The 24,711-nt window shown below is 43.2% G+C and overlaps 1 protein-coding gene across 6 annotated transcripts in view; it reads right to left on the bottom strand.

Moving 5' to 3' along the window:
- The window catches only part of RPTOR (regulatory associated protein of MTOR complex 1), a 451,485-nt gene that overhangs the window by 226,032 nt on the left and 200,742 nt on the right, over nucleotides 1-24,711 (bottom strand). For all 6 annotated transcript variants that reach the window (XM_082372791.1, XM_082372792.1, XM_082372793.1 and 3 more), the window contains one exon: nucleotides 20,246-20,328. In XM_082372791.1, coding sequence (XP_082228917.1) covers nucleotides 20,246-20,328 — 83 coding nt within the window. The remainder of the gene's footprint in view (nucleotides 1-20,245; nucleotides 20,329-24,711) is intronic.

Below are 24,711 nucleotides of genomic sequence, written 5' to 3'. Positions count from 1 at the left end.
GATCAAAACGTAACTCTGTACTTTACAAAGGCTAGTCATTGGTAGAAACAGATGGAGTTGGGAAGAACCTTGGAAATTATCAGTGCAACCTTAGCCTGCTGGACGAGGTGAATTATGACCTGCCCCCCTCCCAGGTCCCTACCCGTCGGAAGACAAGATAAATTGCCCTTTCACCACAACATTTGCAGTCTTCTAGACCAACAGCCCCAGGCTAAATGCCCCACTTAAAAACCGGGTGTTTCTGCTGTGCTGTTTCCATGTCACTCGTTGGCATGGAATCTCCCTTGATTCTCAGATTCCAACAACTGAAGGTCATCCTTCCCATCTGAAGGTTTTCAGCAAAATGGGAGATCCTTGAGGATTTTCCCATTAAAATGATCTCACAAAAAGGTTAACGTGTGTCAGAATATTGGGCCTCTGATGGGAATCAAATGAATAAAAAGCTACAATGAACTGGTTTAACATGCTTTATCACAGTCACAACTATACTACTCATTTCACTAAAATCTTTCAAATCAGCTCTATGATCTTGTGGCCAAACTCCAATTACTGGAAAGCAAATCGAGGAGCCCCGTATCTGCCCCATGAAAACTGAAAGAATATTAACGTTTTCTCTAATTTGTCATCAACTGGTTATGCTGGCCCCCAGAGATGCGGCTAAACAAAGGTGAGAGTGAGTGGGAAGGACATGACTACAGGGAAGACGGGCTCACCATTAGGGCCAACGAGTCAGACACAGAACTCCATGGAACATCTCTAAAATGGGAAAACAAATTACCATTCAATTTCAGCTATTAACTCTGTACACACTGGTGAAATAGCTAAGAGAAATAAACTTTGAAAATGGCATGAGTAGAAAAAATGACATGGCAGAGGGTTTTCAGTGGGAAAGATGACCTGGTCCTTACTGGATGGATACTTCTGCAAGCATTGAAGCTTCTTCAAGCACGTAACTGAGCCACAGCCTGGGAGGTCCTCTTCCAGTGGGCGGCCCTGCCCTCACCTCAACCACCTGGCCAGGTCAGGTCCCCTTTTCTCCTGGCTCAGACACTGACAATTCTGTGGAGTTTCCTTGAGCTACTTCTCTTCCTGCCTCTCAAAGACTAACAGCTCTTCTAACTCGGGGCAGCCTCGCCCCCTACACGTACAGGGGAGGCAACAAGATGTAATGGAAAGATGACAGGTGCCTGGGGAGGAGATGAGCAGAATCTCCTCTTGGGGCTGGTATCCTGGGAAAGGTAAGTGGAGATGATGCTTCTTACCTTCCCACGTTACTGTGAAAATCCATGCCCTATAAATTATGCCCTAACCACACAGAAGGCACCACAAAGGACATCTTCTTCACACTCTCCTGAGCATACAAAGAAGGGGAGTTGCTGGCAGGCTCTAAAGCCTTCTTTGGGGTATGGGGGGAGCACTCTGGCCTGTCAAGCATTCGATCAGGAACACAAGAGGAATCCCACATGACCTCTGGTCAGGATCATCATTATCCATGTTCAGGGAACATATTCCTTGCTTCCAGGCACTTCTCCTGGTTTTCTGTGAACCATCCCTAGTATATTCTGTGACTGTCATCTGTCTCACCCACTAGACTCCGTGTTCTACAACGGCAGGGACCATATTTGGTTTTGCTCAGACTCTGAGCTTAGTATAATCCTGATAAACATTGTTGTTGAATGCATGAACCAATCAATGAATCAATGTCTACTCTCCCTATAAGACTTGGAGTTCATCACCAGTAGGAACCATCTTTTTTTCACATCCACAGCAACCAGCAACATGCCTTGCATATGGCACACACTCAGTGATATTTTGTTGTGTTGAACCAAGTAGGAATGGTTTTCATGCTTCTGCTTTCCCAGTACTCTGACCAGCATGGCGACTGGATTTGGGGTGGCCTCACTCAAACTCACAACAATGATCCTAATGCTTCTAACTTCTCCTGAAGACCCCAGCACTTCGTCCTGGGACCTCTTCCAATCTCCATGTCATCTCTGATATCTCCACCAGGCTAGACAGAGAGGGGAAAAAGAATCTTCTTCAATTCATACCAGGGAGAAGGAAAGAATAATAAAAATGGTCTATTTTCAAAAGCCAAATTTGGAGAAAGGTAATTCTTTAGGTAATAAAGAATTCCTAGTATTCCATACCGAAGGAGATAGAAATTCCTAGTATTCCATACCAAAGGAGACAGAAAATGCAGTTCTTCTCTGGAGAGAATCAATGCAAATAACCAGCATGCCCTCCTCGCTCCACAAACCCCAGGTCCCATGAATGGGATGGTGACAACATTACAACACGTGCAGAATTCATAGAAACAAACAGACTGGAAAGAAAGATATTGAATGGTTTTGAGGGTTAATAGACAAGCAAGACTTCTTCCATGCTTCCTATGAAGATTTTCCTGTAGTTTTTAATAGTTTATATCACTTTTAAAGGAAAATTTTCTCAAGAAGAAATAAGGGTGGGAATGTAAATTGATACAGCCACTATGGAAAACAATATGAGAGTTCCTTAAAAAATTAAAAATAGAACTAACATACGACCCAGCAATCCCACTACTGGGCATATATCCTGAGAAAACCGTAATTCAAAAAGAGACATGTACCACAATGTTCACTGCAGCTCTATTTACAACAGCCAGGACATGCAAGCAACCTAAGTGTTCATCGACAGATGAATGGATAAAGAAGATGCGGCACATATATACAATGGAATATTACTCAGCCATAAAAGAAACGAAATTGAGTTATTTGTAGTGAGGTGGATGGACCTAGAGTCTGTCATACAGAGTGAAGTCAGAAAGAGAAAAACAAATACCATATGCTAACACATATATATGGAATCTAAAAAAAAAAAAAAAAGTTCTGAAAAACCTAGGGGCAGGACAGGAATAAAGATGCAGACATAGAGAATGGACTTGAGGACACGGGGAGGGGGAAGGGTAAGCTGGGACGAAGTGAGAGAGTGGCATGGACATATATACACTACCAAATGTAAAATAGATAGCTAGTGGGAAGCAGCCACATAGCACAGGGAGATCAGCTCGGTGCTTTGTGACCTCCTAGAGGGGTGGGATAGGGAGGGTGGGAGGGAGACACAAGAGGGAAGAGATATGGGGATATATGTATATGTATAGCTGATTCACTTTGTTATAAAGCAGAAACTAACACACCATTGTAAAGCAATTATACTCCAATAAAGATGTTAAAAAAAAAAAAAAGAAGAAATAATAACAGTAGTTAGGAGGCACCCCAATAATTAGACAGTGTCTTCAATTAGCTTCCCTGCCTTACTTGGTTCTCCCTGGGAAACCTGCAAGTCTTTGATGTGGAACAGCCAGCAAACTACTAATTAGGATGGCAGGTTGGAATCCCAGGCCCACGGTCAAACAACAGCAGAAGTGTTTCAGAGATTTCCTTTTAAATATCTTAATTGACAGAGAAAAAGAGGGAAGAAAAAAGGGAGAAATGTGGGAAAATACTGGATAGAAGGAAGTCTCCATAGTGCAGAAAAACAAAACAAAACTTTTTTTGTTCCTTGTGAGGAGTAACGCAGATGAAAGCTCTATCAATATTCTGGACATAAAATTTATGAAAGCATATTTCTCCTTGTGAGAAAAAGTCCAGGTCCTTCTGAAGGAAGTGAACACTATAAATTTATCTCAGGCACTTTACAGTTAACAACCCACATTATTATAAATGTTCCATCTCCTAATCAAGCCAGCTTTGAACAGCATGATTCCTTTAGAGACCTGGGCTCTTTTCTCTTCCTCATCTCTTCAATAACCAACACTTCCCCAAACCTGCCAAGGTCAAGGATTCCGAATACTGCTAAGTGCTTCTTAGGAGACTAGCTGGAAGAAGGGGGAGATGGGCAGGGAGGGGAGGAGGAAGAGAGAAGGGTAAGGAGGGGAGAAGGAGGGGAGAGGAGGAGGGCAGGGAAAGATGGAAGTGGGGAGGCGGAGTTTGGGAGAAACAGAGGAAGAGGAGGGGGGAGGGAAGGAGCAGCAGCTTTGGGGGTGGGGTGGGGGTGGAGCCCTACCCCAGCACCTGAAGCAGAAAACCAATACTGGGCATAAAAATGATTTTCTCTGGTTTTGCTTCTGTTCCTTAAAAAGGGAACAAAAATGAACACCGCTAAATGTATTTGTCCTCAGAATTGAAATGGATTGGTATTTCTTGCTGTTTATCATTAAGAAAGCAGGATGAGACACCTCCAACACCCCTTTCAGGAAGCTGGGAAGCCTAGACCATTCAGATTGAGCGAGCCAGCAGCTGTCCTGCAGGAGGACTACAGAGAAGGGCGGCCTTCCAACAGCGGCCCTGACCCAGCAGCAGAGCCACCAGGACCAGGTCAGCAGCTGGCCCTCACCTGCAAAGGTGAAGATGCACAGACACAACCAGCAAGGCCTTTCCCAGGTAGAGCCCAGAAGCAGTCCTGCATTTTGCACCAAAAGATGCACAGTCCTTCTCAATAGATGTCTGTGACAGCAAAAAACTGTAAAGAGCCAAACTTCCATTCTTTCGCCCTTAGGGAATATACAGAGCAGGGGGAACCTAAGAACCCAAACCGGCCAAATGAGCCTCAGAAACAGTGCTGAGCAAAGGAGACATGAGTGCCACAAACAGGGCAAGCTGACCATGATCCAGTTAGGGTCTTGTTCACCCCCACACACACACCACTCTTAAAAAAAACAAGTGAAGACACAGGACAGGGCTGCCTCTGAAAGATGAGGGGGCTGTCATCAGGGAGGGACTCAAAGGGGCTTTAAAGCCACAAGTCACTTTCTCTTTCCTAAGCCCAATAATGGGTAAAAGCAATTAATTTGATTAATTTCTAAACTGTGCATGTATTTATGTGCATGATTCCATAATAAGCATAAATGGCCTAATTCACTCCCCACAGCAAAGGAAAGTATATTATTTGAGAGGAAAGTAATGCCCAATATCTAACCTAAGAATTCATTCAAAGACAACCAAATGTCTCCAAGCTCATTTATGTTCATGTTTTCATGTCTTCTGAGTATGTGGAGAAAACTGTAAATAAGATTTCTCTGCAGATTGCCTGGCAAAGAAAAACAGATGATTTTTGTCATTGTGTCAATTTAGAGCTGCTTACAAAATATAACGGAAAACATGAAACTATCCCACGACCTGCAATCCCATTCCTAGGTACTTACTCAAGAGAAATGAAAACATATGCCCACACAAAGGCTTTTACATGAACACTCACAGTAGCTTTGTTCATCACAGCCAAAAACTGGAAATAACCCACAGGTGCATCAGCAGGAGGATGGAGAGAAAGGTTGTGGGATGCTACTCAGTAATAAAGGGGGAATGGATCACCGGTAAGTGCAACAATGTGGGTGAACTTCAAAATCATTATGTTGAGTAAAAGAAGGCAGACACCAAAGAATACCCAGTGTGTGATCATTTGTACAAAGGTCAAGGAGGGGCAAAACTAATCTATGGTGATAGATGGCTTCTAGAAAGTGGTTTCCCCTGGCCAGGAGAAACTGGCTGGGAAGGGGCACCAGGGAACTTTCCAGGTGATCAAATGTTCTTCATCTTGTTTTGAGTGGTGATTAAAGGGGAGTGTACAATTGTCAAAATTCATCAAACTAAATGCTTAAGTGCTGTACATGTTATTGTACGTAAATGACGTCTAAAAATAGGTTGTAAAAAAGTTTGTAGAATGGCTTATAAAAAAGGGATGTTCTACATTTTTAGAGATTTAAAGAGACATGAAATATATAAAACTGAAAACAGGACAGACTTTCTGTGCACCTCCAAATCTGGTGTTTTGACTGTGAATTACTGAGCCCTGATGTGCAGGGCCGTGAGTCCCTAACAGTGCAGAACACCGTCCTGATGCCAGGAGGCTCTGGACAACACTCTTTATCACAGCTGGTGCCCCTGAATGACACAACAGGAGACCTGTACTGGGAGAACCCTAAAAATAAGCGACAATGTAACAACCAACATGGAATAACAAACAGCATTCTCATACTGCATTCTAGAAACCCATTAGAAAAGGGAAGGGAAAAAAGATCCCTTTAGCAGGAGCAACAGAAACTCTGAGAAGAATCTTTGTGGATAAATCCTCAGACCCCGTGGAAAGACATAAAAACAAGCGCAGAATAAATAGAAAAGTACACCCTAGTTATGGTTGTAAAATCGCCCAGTTCTTCTCAAGCTGATCTATAAATTCAGTACCATCCCAATCAAAATCTCAACATAACAGTGGTGAAGGACGGGCGTTAGGGGCTTTGCCAAGAGCAAGGAGAGTTCTGGGGCCCCCACTCAGCTCTCCCTGAGGAGAGCTCCCACCTCCCCTGAGACACACCTGGAGTCTCTTGCCGGCCCCCTTGTGCCATGACTCGGAACCTCTCTGGCCTCCCGATCCGTCTAGCTGAAGACTCCAGGAGCAACCCTGACTCGGCGCAAGTCCCTTCCAACCTCCCCCAAATCTCCAAGTCGGCCACCCCCGATCCCTAACTCAGGCTCAAGCCTGACCATCACCATCTCCATTCCTGCTCTGGAGCTCCAGAGCCCAGGGCTGACACAGAAGACGCATGAAGAAGAGAGGCTTAAGCCAGGTGGGTAAGCAGCCACCTTAGAACGTGCAAAAAATGAGCAGGTAGCAGAGGAACTGGGGAGAGGCAGACGGGGGTGAGAGGGACGAACACCCTCCCGCAGGCGGCGGGCTGGCAGGGAGGAACGCCAGGCCAGAGGGTGGCTGGGGTGGGGGCGGAACGTGATCACGTTTTGACTTGTTTGTTGTAAGCAGGAGGCGAGTAAGCGGCACTGGCACCGGAACAAGACTGACCTTGAGGTACTTGGGGGAGGGGGGTGCGGGAGAAGATGGGGGTGCTGGTGTCACGGCAGTGGGAAGGCTGGGATGAGGCGGTTTGGGGAGCGAGAGCAAGGGACTCCAGAGCAACAGGACGTTCGAGTGCGTCTCCCTCACTGACTGCGAGTGTGGCAGAGATGGAGGCATTCGCACCTCAGGAAGGGACGCGACAGCCTGGCACGCACAAGGGGAAGCCGCCGGTGGCCATGGTGGAGAGGGGCTCCCTGCATCATTAAACATCACGGAGCCCCTCTCCCAGCTCAGCTCCTCAAGGGGTGTGGTTATAACTTATATCAAATAGATGCTCTTTCTTCATAGAATCTAAGAAGCTACAGACTGAAAGACGTGCCACTGCTTCATGCATCACTAAGGGAAGATGCTGCCGACTCAACTTGGCACGACGCTTCCTCATTACCTGGAACTTACACCTGATACTTAGTGAAAGAGCTACTGTAAACTGAATCGGACAGGTTTATCATTTATCGCCCTTGTATGGATATGTAAAGAAAAAATAAGCCACAGCCACTGACTCGGGTATTCCCACACTTTCCTTCACGGTCAGAATCCCACTCTCTGTGCCAACTTGCCCCTCAGAGCCATCGACCCACACGATTTCACTCAGTGTCACCCCGTAGACCATGGGCAGGGGGGTGTGACATCTCCATGGCAGTCTCTGGGGGTCTTCCAGGTCACAGACCCCCATTCAGGGGATCTGATTCTGTCCTTTGCGTTCATCATCCGGGACTCCTATTCTCTGCACATGTGGGCCTTACAGCTAGTTGACCGACTGACCCCTGTCCAGTCACACCCCGGAGTCCACACCCGTGTCAGCACTGATTATGACACACATCCCGATTCCAGAGATGTTAACGTGAAGAGAATGGGCACCTTAGAATTGACAGCTGATATCTTCGTGAAAATAGGTTACAAGGTGGAAGGATATTTTCACCAGAGACCAGGAATCATTAAAGAATCAAATGGAAATTATGGAATAAAAAAATATAATCAAGAATTTGGTAGGTTTGCTAAGTAGCAGATTAGACACCATAAAAAAGAGGATTTGAGAGCTATAAAATAGGTCAGCAGGCAATATCCAGAACTGAACATAATGTAGGAAACATATGGGACCCAGCGAAAAGGCCTAACATACTCTTATTCGAGTTCCAGGAGAGAAGGGACAGAGGTGGCATTTGAAGTGATACTAACAAAAAACATTAAGCCACAGGGTCAAGAAGCACCATAAAGGATAAAGACGCAGTAAACCACCCCAAGAACACTGCAGCGAAATGATGAAAACTAAGAAAGAAGCTTTTAAGTCGGGGCGGGGGTGGCGGGGGTTTACCTTCAAAGGACAAATATTAAGACTCATAGCCAACTTTTTAACAGAAAGGACAGAAGCCTGAAGATGAGGGAGAAACACTTTTAAACTTGTTTAAACTGAAAACAAAAGCTAAAAACTAAAACAAACAAACAAAAAAACACCCCTTTACACCAAAAGAAGGAAATTGCTATAGAATTCTGTGCCCAGCAAAGATATCCTTCAAAAATCAAACACAGGTAAAAGTAAAGCATTTCCAGACAAAAAGAAACTAAACAAATTTGTTTCCAGCAGACTCATACTAAAAGAAATATTAAATAAAGTTTTTCAGGTTGAAGGAAAATGATCCCTGGCAGAAGGACAGAAATACAGGAAGGAATAAAGAGTGTTGGAAAGGGTAAATAAATGGATATATCTAAATAAATATTGAGTGTATAAAACAACACTACTGTCTTGTAGGGTTAAAATAAACATAGAACTAAAACACATGACACTGACATCACAGTCAGGGGGAAAGTGAGTAAAGGCGGGAGGTGAGATGTTTTGAGGTTCCTGCACTGTATGAAAAATGGTAGAAGCACTAACTTAAAATACTCGTGTGCAGAGACCTCTAGAGCTACACTAAACCAACACATAGATGATACATCAATACATAGCTCATACAGTCTTCAGTGTGTCACTAACAGAAGGCGAAGATGGGATGATATTATAAAACCTGATTGCTACAAAAGAAGTCAAAAAAGGAGAAAAAAGCAATAAAACCAGGTGAGACAAAAACAAAATAAACAATGAAATGGTAGACTTAAACCCAGATGTGTTGCTAATTACATTAAATGAAAACAGACTAAACATTCCCATTAAAAGGCAAGAAAGGCCTGTAACCCAGTAGGTGAATGCAGCCTCCAGAGAGCCTGTGCGCTCAGGGCTTCCTAGGGCAGCTACACTCCTGGCTGCACCTCAGACGGGCCAAGTGGAGGAGAGGGCAGCGTGACAGAACCAGCCTCAGGTCACCCTAGTAAACTAAGACTAGCTCATCCTTTATGCATTCATTTGAAGCCCTTCTGAGTGCTTTGGGGATATGAGGGCAAGTCAGCTGCTTCCTCTGGCGTCAAAACAAAAGTCCTGACAGACCAAGACAACAGCCAAAGGAATAAAAGATCAGGTCCCGAGATATTAAAAACCTGGATTCCTTCTTCCCTCAGAGGCAGACATGCCTGCTGTGGCCTTAGGCGCACTCTCAAATGTTCCTTTGCAAAGCTGGGGCCTGCTCTTTCCTGGAGCCCGCTCCTGCCATCAACAGTCTCCAGGTCCCCCACAGGCCCACCAGCCCAAAGCCCTCCCTTACAAGCCCAATGGAATTCCACAAGGTCCCTGGTCAATCGCTCTGCTTTTTCTCCCTCAGTTTAAAAGGTGAAAATTTTCGTATCGGCTGAGTAGAAACATACTCAAATTAAAACAAGGAACAGTAGAGTTTTAAAAATAAAGGAGCTTCTAATTTTCAAGACGACTAAAACACTGAGAGGAACTGTATAATCCCCATCTCCTACTCCTGTGTGTCCTGCAGAAATCAGACCCAATGCTGTCCAAAACGCTTGCCTCTAAAAAGATCATCTGACTTTAATCGTTAATACAGACTATTCTGTCTCATTAAATAGATAAGAATAAACTCTTGTTAGAGCGAGAGCATTTTAAAGCTGAAATGGATTTTAGAGATTTATCCAAGGTCGCAAGTATTCAGCGTTATTAAAACAGGTCTCCTGACTCCCAAGCAAATGCTGTGTTAACTGTTAGGGAGTTATCACTAAGTACATTAATTAAAGAGCAGCTTTGTAAAACAAGAAATTTCTTTAGGGCAATGAAGGCAGGAACACCCTTTCCCCACACTAAGCTACCCCAGATCGCTCTCCCTCTGAGTTCCACATCTGCAACTCTAGGATGAGTATGGAAAAGTATAGACACCACTAGTTAGATAGTCATCTTCCTGAAAAGAGGACAGTAAACTAATGGTCACTTCCATTACCTGCAACTCTCTTTGTCAATGAATTGGGTGTTCACTTACCTACTTTTTATGTATTAAAAACAGTGACTTTTAACAATGATGAAAATCTTAAAATTATAAGTAAAACCGGGCTTCCCTGGTGGTGCAGTGGTTGAGAATCCACCTGCCAATGCAGGGGACGCGGGTTCGAGCCCTGGTTTGGGAAGATCCCACATGCCGCAGAGCAACTGGGCCCGTGAGCCACAACTACTGAGCCTGCACGTCTGGAGCCTGTGCTCCGCAACAAGAGAGGCCGCGATAGTGAGAGGCCCGTGCACCGCGATGAAGAGTGGCCTCCGCTCACCGCAACTAGAGAAAGCCCTCGCACAGAAACGAAGACCCAACACAGCCATAAATAAATAAATAAATAAATAAATTTATTAAAAAAAAAAAAAATAAGTAAAACCACTATTTCCTCTCATTTGAGGCTATACCAAGAACCTATAATTATTAAAGAAGTGTCGCCCTCACACTTGCATTCAGCCCCAAAGTGGCCCCTCACACACCTGTGACCCACAGCCAGCTGGAGTCTACACTGCATGTACACACCCCCAAAGCACCGGGACCACTTGGACAGGTACAAGTATCAATTTTAAGATGATTAGCCATCTCTATTCTTTGGGTTGTAAACCCCTTTAAGACAGGCTGTTATCTTCTGACTACAGGATCCCTCACATTAACATTTAAGGTGCTATACATAACCGATGTTTATTTTTTTCAAGATGTTTATTTTTTTTTTCCTTAGAGTATTCAATATAACACTTTTCCTTCCACTAAGACAAACTGATTTCTCACCATTGGTTGTTTTTCTTGGGTTAAATGCCCCTAATAAGCTTAGCTACTTTAATGCATGGAGCTGGTAAACACAGTCAAAGGGAACAGGTTTGCTGAGCAGAGACCCTTCCACCTGCCCCCCACTGCCTCAGGGTGGTGACTGCAAGGATTGCACTGCCCTCAGGGTGCTGCCCTCTGGGCGGTGCTCCCCACCAAACAGCTCTCACTGCAGTTGGTCCTACAGACAGAGGGACCAGCCATCTCTGACAGACTCAAGTCAACCTCTGTGGATGGGAGAGTAACAAAAGCTGCCCCCAAGGCATAAATGGCTGAAGGAAGGCCCCGGGCAATAGACTCTCTAGCTGCTTACATCACACACACACAATGCATGGAAACAAGAGAGGACAGAAGTGGCAGGACGAACTACATGTGGATTTCACAACCCAGGCCGGTAACATGTGGGTCCTTCTGCCTCACAGTCCCATTCCTACACGAAGTGATACTTGGAGAACAGGTATTTTAAATCAGATGTCTATTATTAAAGTCATACATAGTCATGATTTTTAAATGCAAGGTGTACGGGATTTAGGGTAAAAGTCTTCTTCTGCATCTACCTCAAACTCACCATGACAAATGTTTTGTGCATCATTTCAGGGATTATCTGTGTAACTACATGTTGGTGGGACTAGAATTAAGCAACACAGCAAGATGTCACAAGGCAAGTGGAAACAGTGAACAACTAGGGGAGCCACAGGCTCATCTCCCATTATGTTCACTCCAGGGCACTTGCACGAGTGGAAGGATGGGCAGATCAAGCGAACGACCAACCTACCTACTCATACATACACGAACACATCCATGTACACAGATGTCACACACACCTACACTATTAATTTGACAAGAAGAAACAGCTGAATTTCTATAAGTTACATATGCATATTCTAAGACTGCTGAATACATTTTCTTTTGTGCTTTGCTTTTTAAACTTACCACATTTCAGTCTTCTCATAATAGAAGTCAAATAGCCTTAGAATTCTGTGTTCCTCCAAAGTTTGAAATCTTTTGGAGGGAGGAGGAGTGGGAGAAGACCCCTGTGACAACATTCTCAATTTCTTCTACATTTATTGACTCACTTTGAGTTTCTATCTTTTCTGAGGTCAATTATGGCCATTTGATTTTCCTAGAAAATTATGCCTTTCATACACGTTTTCCAATTTATTTGCAATGTTTTCCAAAGCACTCCTTGATGATGCTTTAAATTTCTTCAAATCTTGAGCTATTTCTCTTCAATCATTTATGATCTCTCCTTGAATTTTATTGAAATTTGGCTAAAAAATGTTTTTAATCAAAACAAAGCTTATAACTAAAAATCTATCAAGGAACCTGCCCTACATGCAGCCCTTTAAAAGAGAAACTTCCTTGATGACACTGACACAAGTCCTATATAACCCTCCTGGTTGGGCCATGTGCTTTACATCCTGTTCACAGCAGCATTATTCATAATAGCCAGAAGGTGGATACAACCCAAATGTCCATCAACAGATGGATAAACAAAGTGTGGTCTATTCAGCCAATGGAATGTAATTCACCTATAAAAAGGACTGAATTACTGATACATACAACAACATGAAGCACATGGATGAATCTTGAAAACATCATGCTAAGTGGAAGAAGTCAGACACATAAGGCCACATAGTGTATGATCCCATTTATAATTTTATGCTATGTGAACTTTATCTTAATTTTTTAAAAATCTCCATTATATATCACACCAACAAGTAACTCCTTGACATTTAAGACAGGGTGTCCAGAAACCTTTGTGAAGCCCCAACTCACGAATATCACTGAGACATACAGTTTCCCGTGTAAAATGAAATCAAGTATAACAGAAGTGGCCATTCCCCTCCAATCCATTCTCATTTCCCCCTTGATCAGCACTCTCTCATTTGGCTGGAATATAATTTGACAACTCTTCACAGTTACACATGGTGAGCATACGGTGGGCTCCTTGCCATCTCCAAATTTCACATTCCATTCTTTAAAGCACCACACCTTCTACTTTCTGACTTAGAACCAGCACTTCCTCAGACATCTTTATTTCCATCCTCACACGTCCTCCAGAGCTGTTTACACAGAGCCCTGCATCTTGGGCCTCCAGGTTAACTCAGGAAACCAGCCCTGCACATGAAATCTGTGAATGCCAGACATCTGAGCTGCAGTCTTAGTTTCAAACTGACAGCATTTGGTCCTCATTTGCAATTTGTCACACACACAGAGATAACTGTCTTGTTAAAAGGAACATGAAGGTGAGAGACGATGTCCTGGAGAGGCTAGTTAAGGACAGAGTTAAGCCTGTATTTGTCTCTAAAACTACGACCCCTCAAGTAGGTCAGTTCATAGAGGAGAGCAGGGAACAGAGGTGGTTAGCCAGGAGCGGGGAGCTGGAGAGAGGGTGAGCCCCTGGGGGATGCACTTCACAGAGAGGGTCTCCAACTCTCATGGAAAGTAGGGATCTGCCCATAGCGCTGTGGCCCCTCCTGGTGCAGACACTTTCCCCATTAACCCTTCTTCCACACTTACAAATCTTTTTTTTTTTTAATTTGTTTTATTTATTTTTGGCTGTGTTGGGTCTTCGTTGCTACACGCGGGCTTTCTCTAGTTGTGGCAAGCGGGGGCTACTCTTCATTGTGGTGTGCAAGCTTCTCATTGCGGTGGCTTCTCTTGGTGCCGAGCACGGGCTCTAGGCACGTGGGCTTCAGTAGTTGTGGCTCGCGGGCTCTAGAGCACAGGCTCAGTAGTTGTGGCGCACGGGCTTAGTTGCTCCGCGGCATGTGGGATCTTCCCGGACCAGGGCTCGAACCCGTGTCCCCTGCATTGGCAGGCGGATTCTTAACCACTGTGCCACCAGGGAAGCCCACACTTAACAAATCTTAAAAGTTACATTTCTAGGAAGTAGCAAAGCCAAAATCCAACCAGCCCAGGTTCTCTGCCTGGTTACCAGGCCGTGAACTCACCCCTCCCCAGAAAGAGCCAGAGTTCTTCCAGCCCCAATAGGCTATTCATCCTCCAGATGGGCTGCAAAATGATTTCCTTCTTCTATTTTCATGTGTTTATTGTGTTTTTAAAAGAATGCCCAGGTCAGACCTCTGAGCTGCTCTGAGTGTTGGCGGAGGGATGGCCAGGCCTTTATGCTCTCTTAGGAAAAGCAGTGAGAGATGGATTTAGTAGGGGAGTTTGGCTAAGATGCTTCAGAATCTAAACTCCACATCCAGAGGCTGTTTCCAATACCTTGGCCTCTGGGGACAGGGCAAGACGGGAGGTATGTGGGCAGGGCTAAAGAGGAGACTTTCAGCTGATGAGCATAAATCAGAATTCTCACTGAACCCGGTACATGGAAAAGCTGTCAGGTGAGCAGTGATTGAAAAGAGGGGTAAAGATGAAGTCTGGGAACACTGTCAAGGCCAGAGCAAAATATAAAAAAAATGTTTGTCACAGGTACAAATCTTAACATTCCGGGCAGAAAGCAATTAAGTGAAACTGTGAAAACATAACAGTTAACCCCAAGAAGACCAGAAGACTTTGTCTACACTGTCATGCAAATTTAATGAGTACAGGATGCAAAGTGCTTCACAGCAGATACTGAATTATGTAAACTGTGAGCCATCCATTCACAATTCTGCCTTTGGCTATGAGTCCTTATTTGCAGTTTGTCACAAAAACACAAACAAGCCCAACCTTAGGACCCAAGGAAAGGAAAGGGCTGGCGAAGGCAAGAAGAGGGAGAGTTGGCTGGCCTAGGGGACAGCAGAATGCGAATGACAGTGTGACAATGGCATTAGGAGGGCTCTCGATCTCCCTTACAGGGCCATTTTCACTGGCTGAACTGCAATGTCAATTTGGGACTTGGGTCATAACATGACTGCCCCAAGCAGAGTCACTACAAGAAACAATCCACCTTGGTCTATTCTACAGATCTCTTTGGAGCACCTCCCAGGTGGGAAACACAGTCCTAGGGCAAACCTGGTTTCTTCCTCGAGTTTCTACATTTGACTCTGAAAATCCCAAGAAAAGGGAGAACCCACTTGCGTAAGGTTCTTTGCTGCAACCCCGTAGAGAACGCATTCCAAAGCACTGAAGGGGGCGGGTAAGGAGAGTTGTCTGTATTAACAATATCTGCTGCTCTGTCCCTACTCTCACCCCCCAAAGGGGCAGGCGCCACAGCCTGTGGGTCACAAGCACCGTGACCACCGCAGGAAGGAGGCCAGCGGTGGCAAGTCACCCAGCAGTGCAGTGGGCTCCAAAGCCCAACCAAGCAAACTGGACTGAGAGCCCGTTCCCTAACACCCACCAGTTCTACAGTCAATCCCAAATGCCTGGCAGCTTGTCTAGCGGCCATGGGATTCCTTCTCCTCGGGGTGGGCGGGTTGAGCTGTCAGGCCCATTTTTGGGAGGAGGCAAGGAGCCTGACTCCAGCATCCTAACCATAACCCCACCAGGAGACACTGCTGCACAGAAGAAGTGTTAGGGTCTGCAAACAGCAGCTGTGCCTAAACCCAAAGGACGAGCTGGCAAATGCCCAAAACACGAACGAAGCTGTCCACTGGCCCTGGCAACCGGCTTCCTCCTCAAACTCTCTCCTCCCGCCACGAGGTAGAATCGTCACTGCAGTTCACTCACGCATGCTCTGAGAGGATGCAGACGACTCTGTGATCAATACGAAGGAAAGGGTGATTGTCACTTAAATTAAAACGCAACAATTATTTCTGCTCTGATGATGGACTGGGTGGTGGAGGCTTGCTTTGTTCCAGGAAGACACATGTCCCTACACATATTCCACCTGGCAGGAAACTCTGTGAAAATGCATCCGTCTAACAGTAAAACCAACTTTCATCCCTTGACCGCTTGACAGACTTGAGAAGCACGACGAACTGAAGGGAAGGCTGAAATTGAGAACCTGCTACGTGCAATGCACCAAATGTCCTGCATGTGGTAACTAAGATTGGTCCCGTGAGGATTAACTGAGGCTGTCCAGCACCTCGGCTTCCCCCACAGCCACTGCATGGGCCGCCCGAGGCCTGGCTGGAGGAGGGCGCATCACAGCAAGGTGCCAAAGGGCACTTTCCGTCCCCTTTCGTGGACATGCACACCGGACAAAATGGGCTCAGTCAGGGTCACTTCAGACACCTGCCGGCAGTGGAAGTCTTGCCAAATGTCTTCACCTACCTTAGGAAGTTATCGATATTCCCATTACATTTGTTTTCAAGCCACCCAGGAGAACTGCATTTCAGCCCAAGGAAAGGTGCTGTGGCTTTGCTGGTGGCTTGGAAACTCTTTGGGGAAAGAACAACGGAGAGACAAGACCATTTGTTTGCCATCTTCCACCAGCCCCAGCCCCTAAATCACACCTTGTACTAAACTGCCAGAACCCCCCAATTTGTTAGTAAGTCTTAAAAAGATAAATTCTTCACTGTAGACGCTCAGCTTTATAATCTCCTGCTCCCATCTCCCAATAAAACTTTCAGTTGAGACTTATGTTGAACCGAGTGAGGTTTATTTAACTGCAGGATTTTCAGCTGAAACAACAGTTGGCATTTTTCCTTCAATCTCCCGCAGAAACACAAATTTATGTACCTACAAGATAATAAGGCAAAGTCTTAAATTTAATCAGGAGAAATATTTCACCCATGGCAAACTGATAAATTATTTAGAAAAGGGCTCAATCGGCCTGTCAAGGAAACCTGGGCCAGATAGTCCGGCAGCTTCAGAAAAAAACATCATCGTCATGGTTTCTCTAAATTCCTTCTTGACCCCAAATCACCTTTATCAAACTGTTTAATCTTGAATAGTTAAAGCTAGAAAAGTAAAGAGGAAAAACCAGAAGGATTTTAACACCAGGAAGGAAATCAGCTCATCAAGGTACCACTCTTATAATGCTTATAATGGTTTTCAGTGGTTGATTTTCTGCGCTCCCTGGACGAGATGGAAGTCACAGGATTCCCCAGCCTGCTCCCATCCACGGCAACATGGAGGCATGCAAAGATTTCTGCAAACACTAATGAAAATGACCTTATTTCCAGTGGCCCAACCTTTTTGAGTCTTGCCGTACAGGACACAGAGAGAGAAAACCAGATCTATGGGTATCTACATCAAAGGTCTAGAAATTTAATAACGTTCCCATTGTTTTATTGCAGATGCAGCCAACCTCTCTCTATTACTGCAGAAAACTCGAGAGCCCTGTAGAGTGCAATAAAGTGGTGTGTGTTTTGCTCTGCAATGTTTCAAAGGACCCTGATTTATAGTTAGGAACCAGGCGCCCAGGCACAAACATCTGAGCTTGGTGACTGCCTCACGTTTTGTGCAAACTCTATGAGGCAGCATGAGGCTGACACACTCTGAAAACCACACCATCGGATGCCAGGCCTCCCTCCCTCTCCCGTAACCCACGTGAAGGTGTGCAGAACAGAGAAGTGTGCACTTGCACCAGGAAACGTGCCATTATTGCCCAGTGAATATTGCACAGCCCCACGACTGATACCAGCGAGCCAGTCAGGTATCCCGCTGCACTGTTACCTTAGGCTTGTCTCTGAAATACACAAGTCCCACTAAGAGTCTGTAGCAGCAACATTTTAAACATTCTTATAGTACTTAAAAATGAATGTAATGGTCTTGGCATTCAAAAAAGAAAATATTAAGTATTCATTGTTGTGTCTGCTTCCTGAATGCAGGCAAAAGATCCCACCCTGTCTGCAGGAACTGCTTCTTTCTAGGCTATAGCTGATACTTTATTCCAGTTCTACTTTATAAACCAACCCAGATGGAATCCCACCCCACACTGGTACGCTGGCACCTTTTCCTAGGCATCCAATAATCTGTAAACATTCTCCCTCATTAGCCCTTTGAACTATCTCTCCTTCAAAAAATTACATTATAGATCTGTTCTTGAAATCCCACTAACTTTATCAAATTTTCTCAGACTAGCAACCATCTACCCAGAGGACTATACCCCTTTGTACTGCTACTGGCCACCCAAGGTTAGCCCTCCCACTATCCTGGCAAGGTAATTTCTCAGTCCTATAAGTGATTCTACACTGTCATTTTTGGATCTGCAATCATTTCTCTATGTATAATGTTACCTGCCTTACATGCTAATGCCTCTTCCAGATAGCATGGAAGAGATCTGCTCATAGACAGAAATTTAGATTAAAAATAATAATAATCCTACTGTAGAAGATTCCATTTATTGTCAGCTAGCATGAACTTACTGATACCTACCAAGCTAAACTAATAATAAAGCTAGCAGTAAATCAACTCTTAGCACACACACACACAAAAATTACACATCACACCAAATGGAATAAACATATAATGTCTTCATATACTAAACATGCATTCTAAAAGACTATATCTTCTATATAATAATTCTTTAAAAGGAAGAAAGTAATTAAAACAGCAGAGACCCTTCCTATGAAGAATACAATCAGTAGATCTGGTCAGGTTCTTTTTTAAACAAATGTGTCTAGCAAAGAGCAAAAGCATGAAGTCAAACCCAGAGGATGGTCAGAAGTAGCTAAGTCAGAAAGGCATTCTTTTAAATTTCAGTAGTGCTGGTTCTCAACCTTCCATCTGCCAGTGACATCACGTCTTCCGATATTACCTGTGCACATTGTCCCACGTGGACTATAAGGTCTGTCTACGCCTCTCACTCACCCCTAAGTGCCTGTCTAGCCTGGAGTACCTTCAAAGTCCTCAAAGAAACTATTTTCTACTGGTAACACCGGGCATCTCGACTATTTTCAAAGGAACACACCATCTAAATATCTTTCTGGTCCTCATCCAAACACACTGTACTCTCAAGAAAAATGCTACTGAATTTTTATATAAACCACCAAGAGGTAACAAATTTGAGGGAGGAAAAAGCAAAGCCTTTAGACATAGGTGAAAATCTCCACTAAGAAACTGCCTTCTAGAGAAGAAGAGTCCAAGGACTTCCCTGGCGGTCCAGTGGTTAAGATTCCACGCTTCCACTGTAGGGGGCGCAGGTTCGATCTCGGGTCAGAGAACTAAGATCCCACAAGCCACGCAGAAGGAAGGGAGGGAGGGAGGGAGGGAGGAAGGAAGGGGAGGGGAGGGGAGGGGAGGGGAGGGGAGGGGGGAAGGAAGGACAAGATTCCATTACTACTGACTTGAAAAGTTAGAAATGCAAAGCACAAGGACACACCAGTGGCACAGAGATGTTTTGTGACATTAGTCACCTGGCACCATGAGCAACAGTAAAAATTACCAAGGGCACCATCACAGGCAGGAACAAATTTATTCCTGGCCATTCTCTTCTCTTGGAATGTAAATAATCCATGAAGAATTCCTAAATCCAGATCACGTGGATAAATAATCCACGAACGAAAATCCCAGGCAAGCAAGTGTTTGCTGGTTCTCCAAGACATTCCCATTAGGCTTACGCCCGAAAAGGAGAAGCAAAGACCCATGGGAGGCACGCCGGCAAGGCCACCTGCTCACCACCCCCTCCTTGTCACGTCCTGTAGATAATTCCAGAACCAGTATCACACAAAGCTTTATGGAAAGGCACCTACATAAACACCCCAGATTTCTAACTTTCTATTATAATTATTAAATCCTCAAACTAGTTAATGAGAAAGACTAAAGAAAATAGGTCTTTGGGTGGTTTACAAATAACTTGAGATCTTAAAGGCAATCTGACAGAGTTGTTATATTCTATACCACTTTTCTTTTTTAAAAATGGTAAGATATAGGCAACAAAAGACACAGTAGCTGGTAACAGACTCCCTAAAAAGAACCTTACCTTTTGAATCAAAGGCAAAGCATATAACAGGTGTCATCTTTTGAATGTTGACTGCTTTTTTCCTCAACTATTTGAAAATTGAAGATGGGAGAAATAGCTCTAACTAGTTGAGGTTGCAGAAAATGAAAATACATTTCCTGTGTAAAATAAAAACCGTGATTTAAGAGTAACATGAAAAATACTTTTTCTTTTCTAAATATTTCAGGGGAAAGCATAGGCAAAATAAATAACAGACCATCCAATTAATGGCTCACACTAGGGCATGTGCTTCATTATGAATCCGTGGAGCACATCAACAGACAGAAAGGGGATGCAAGCCTGCCACGGGGAGTGTCCAATCACTGGATTATACGAGGTGAGGATCTGGATTCAAAGATTGTTTAAAACCAAGAAAATAAATTTCCCTGTAAGAAAGAAAAAGGAAAGCAAATAAAGAGCTTACCCTCGGCTGCCAGTTCTCGTACTGCTTCTGTAAATTCGCACCAATGGTTTCCAGGGCTTTCTGAGGACCCATTGACAGAGGATCTGGGAAAGCAATGAGAAGGAGAAAGTTCTTTATTTGTGCATTTCCTCCTTGCTAAACCTCTCTTTCAGAGTTGCCTCTCACACAAGTCACTTCAAAGTCACCTCTGACTAAAGACAACACAACAGGGCTTGAGGTTTACCTGTGTTTAGCCAGACTTATGGAACCGCTAAGGCACCCGAATAGGCTGAAAAGCCACAACTCTTCATCCTTCTAGAGAAAATTGTTTTTATTAACATCACTGGCCCCGTGATTTTTTCCTTTCATCCACGTTTGTTATTTCAGCACCTACAGTTCTCTTGCCCTCTTACTGCTTTATTCTTGTGCTCCTATTCAGGCCCAGGCTGTGCTTCTGTGGAAACAGAGACCCTGTGGACGAGGGGTCCTCTACACCTATTCATTCCGGGTTTACCTATTCACTTCAGGAGGAGCTTCTAGAGCAAATAGCTCTAGACCAGCAAGTCCTGAAATGTATTTGGTCTTGAGTCCTCTTCACACTCTAAAATCGTGGAGTATTCCAAAGAACTTTTGTTTATGTGGTTGTATCTATCGGCATTTACTATATTCAAAATTTAGATGAGAAATTTTTAAAATATATCTTTATTCATTCAAAAGTAATAACACTCTGTATGACAGTCTCTAGATCCATCCACGTCTCTACAAATGACCCAATTTCGTTCCTTTTTATGGCTGAGTAATATTCCATTGTACATATGTACCACATCTTCTTTATCCATTCATCTGTCGATGGGCATTTAGGTTGCTTCCATGACCTGGCTGTTGTAAATAGTGCTGCAATGAACATTGGGGTGCATGTGTCTTTTTGAATTATGGTTTTCTCTGGGTATATGCCCAGTAGTGGGATTGCTGGGTCATATGGTAATTCTATTTTTAGTTTTTTAAGGAACCTCCATACTGTTCTCCATAGTGGCTGTATCAGTTTACATTCCCACCAATGGTTCAAGAGGGTTCCCTTTTCTCCACACCCTCTCCAGCATTTGTTGTTTGTAGATTTTCTGATGATGCCCATTCTAACTGGTGTGAGGTGATACCTCATTGTAGTTTTGATTTGCATTTCTCTAATAATTAGTGATGTTGAGCAGCTTTTCATGTGCTTCTTGGCCATTGCATGTCTTCTTTGGAGAAATGTCTGTTTAGGTCTTCTGCCTATTTTTTGATTGGGTTGTTTGTTTTTTTAATATTGAGCTGCATGAGCTGTTTATATATTTTGGAGATTAATCCTTTGTCTGATGATTCATTTGCAAATATTTTCTCCCATTCGGAGGGTTGTCTTTTTGTCTTGTTTATGGTTTCCTTTGCTGTGCAAAAGCTTTTAAGTTTCATTAGGTCCCATTTGTTTATTTCTGTTTTTATTTCCATTACTCTAGGAGGTGGATCAAAAAAGATCTTGCTGTGATTTATGTCAAAGAGTGTTCTTCCTATGTTTTCCTCTAAGAGTTTTATAGTGTCCAGTCTTACATTTAGGTCTTGAATCCATTTTGAGTTTATTTTTGTGTATGGTGTTAGGGAGTATTCTAATTTCATTCCTTTACATGTAGCTGTCCAGTTTTCCCAGCACCACTTACTGAAGAGACTGTCTTTCTCCATTGTATATCCTTGCCTCCTTTGTCATAGATTAGTTGACCACAGGTGCATGGATTTATCTCTGGGCTTTCTATCCTGTTCCATTGATCTTATATTTCTGTTTTTGTGCCAGTACCATATTGTCTTGATTACTGTAGCTCTGTAGTATAGTCTGAAGTCAGGGAGTCTGATTCCTCCAGCTCCACTTTTTTCCCTCAAGACTGCTTTGGCTATTCGGGGTCTTTTGTGTCTCCATACAAATTTTAAGATTGTTTGTTCTAGTTCTGTAAAAAATGCCACTGGTAATTTGATAGGGATTGCATTGAATCTGTAGATTGCTTTGGGAAGTATAGTCATTTTCACAATATTGATTCTTCCAATCCAAGAACATGGTATATCTTTCCATCTGTTTGTGTCATCTTTGATTTCTTTCATCAGTGTCTTATAGTTTTCTGAGTACAGGTCTTTTACCTCCTTAGGTAGGTTTATTCCTAGGTATTTTATTCTTTTTGTTGCAATGGTGAATGGGATTGTTTCCATAATTTCTCTTTCAGATTTTTCATCATTAGTGTATAGGAATGCAAGAGATTTCTGTGCATTAATTTTGTATCCTGCAACTTTACCAAATTCATTGATTAGCTCTAGTAGTTTTCTGGTGGCATTTTTTAGGATTCTCTATGTATAGTATCATGTCATCTGCAAACAGTGACAGTTTTACTTCTTCTTTTCCAATTTGTATTCCTTTTATTTCTTTTTCTTCTCTGATTGCCATGGCTAGGACTTCCAAAACTATGCTGAATAATAGTGGTGAGAGTGGACATCCTTGTCTCGTTCCTGATCTTAGAGGAAATGCTTTCAGTTTTTCACCATTGAGAATGATGTTTGCTGTGGGTTTGTTGCATATGGCTTTTATTATGTTGAGGTAGGTTCCCTCTATGCCCACTTTCTGGAGAGTTTTTATCATAAATGGGTGTTGAATTTTGTCAAAAGCTTTTTCTGCATCTATTGAGATGACCATATGGTTTTTATTCTTCAATTTGTTAATATGGTATATCACGTTGATTGATTTGCGTATATTGAAGAATCCTGCATCCCTGGGATAAATCCCACTTGATCATGGTGTATGATCCTTTTAATGTGTTGTTGGATTCTGTTTCCTAGTATTCTGTTGAGGATTTTTGCATCTATATTCATCAGTGATATTGGTCTGTAATTTTCTTTTTTTGTAGTATCTTTGTCTGGTTTTGGTATCAGGGTGATGGTGGCCTTGTAGAATGAATTGCGGAGAGTTCCTTCCTCTGCAATTTTTTGGAAGAGTTTGAGAAGGATGGGTGTTAGCTCTTCTCTAAATGTTTGATAGAATTCATCCGTGAAGCCACCTGGTCCTGGATTTTTGTTTGTTGTAAGTTTTTTTTTTTTTTTTTTAATATTTTATTTATATATTTATTTATTTATGGCTGTGTTGGGTCTTCGTTTCTGTGTGAGGGCTTTCTCCAGTTGCGGCAAGTGGGGGCCATTCTTCATCGCGGTGCGCGGGCCTCTCACTATCGCGGCCTCTCTTGTTGCGGAGCACAGGCTCCAGACGCGCAGGCTCAGTAGTTGTGGCTCACGGGCCTAGTTGCTCCGCGGCATGTGGGATCTTCCCAGACCAGGGCTCGAACCCGTGTCCCCTGCATTGGCAGGCAGATTCTCAACCACTGCGCCACCAGGGAAGCCCTGTTGTAAGTTTTTTTTTATCACAGTTTCAATTTCATTACTTGTGATTGATCTGTTTATATTTTCTATTTCTTCCTGGTTCAGTCTTGGAAGGTTATACCTTTCTAAGAATTTGTCCATTTCTTCCAGGTTGTCCATTTTATTGGCATAGAGTTGCTTGTAGTAGTCTCTTAGGATGCTTTGTATTTCTGTGGTGTGCATTGTAACTTCTCCTTTTTCACTTCTAATTTTATTGATTTGAGTCCTCTCCCTCTTTTTCTTGATGAGTCTGGCTAAAGGTTTATCAATTTTGTTTATCTTCTCAAAGAACCAGCTTTTAGTTTTATTGATCTTTGCCATTGTTTTCTTTGTTTCTATTTCATTTATTTCTGCTCTGATCTTTATGATTTCTTTCCTTCTACTAACTTTGGGTTTTGTTTGTTCTTCTTTCTCTAGTGCCTTTAGGTGTAAGGTTAGATTGTTTATTTGAGATTTTTCTTGTTTCTTGAGGTAGGGTCGTATTGCTATAAACTTCCCTCTTAGAACTACTTTTGCCACATCCCATGGGTTTTGGATCCTTGTGTTTTTGTTGTAATTTGTCTCTAGGCATTTTTTGATTTCCTCTTTGATTTCTTCAGTGATCTCTTGGTTAGTTAGTAACATATTGTTTAACCTCCATGTGTTTGTGCTTTTTTATGTTTTTTTCCCTGTAATTGATTTCTAATCTCATAGCACTGCGGTCAGAGAAGACGCTTGATATGATTTCAATTTTCTTAAATTTACTGAGGCTTGATTTGTGACCCAAGATGTGATCTTTCCTGGAGAATGTTCCATGCACACTTGAGAAAAAAGTGTAATATAGGACATTATAGGGTGGAATGTCCTATAAATATCAATTAAATCTATCTGGTCTATTGTGTCCTTTAAAGCTTGTGTTTCCTTATTAATTTTCTGTTTGGATGATCTGTCCATTGGTGTAAGTGAGGTGTTAAAGTCCCCCACTATTATTATGTTACTGTCGATTTCCTCTTTTTTAGCTGTTAGCAGTTGCCTTATGTATTGAGGTGCTCCTATGTTGGGTGCATATATATTTACAATTGTTATAT

The sequence above is a fragment of the Balaenoptera borealis genome, assembly GCF_965194805.1.
Source record: "Balaenoptera borealis genome assembly, chromosome: 20".
Classification (NCBI taxonomy): domain Eukaryota; kingdom Metazoa; phylum Chordata; class Mammalia; order Artiodactyla; family Balaenopteridae; genus Balaenoptera; species Balaenoptera borealis.
Note: the sequence above shows the minus strand (reverse complement) of the source record. Positions and strands in the feature narration are given on the sequence as shown.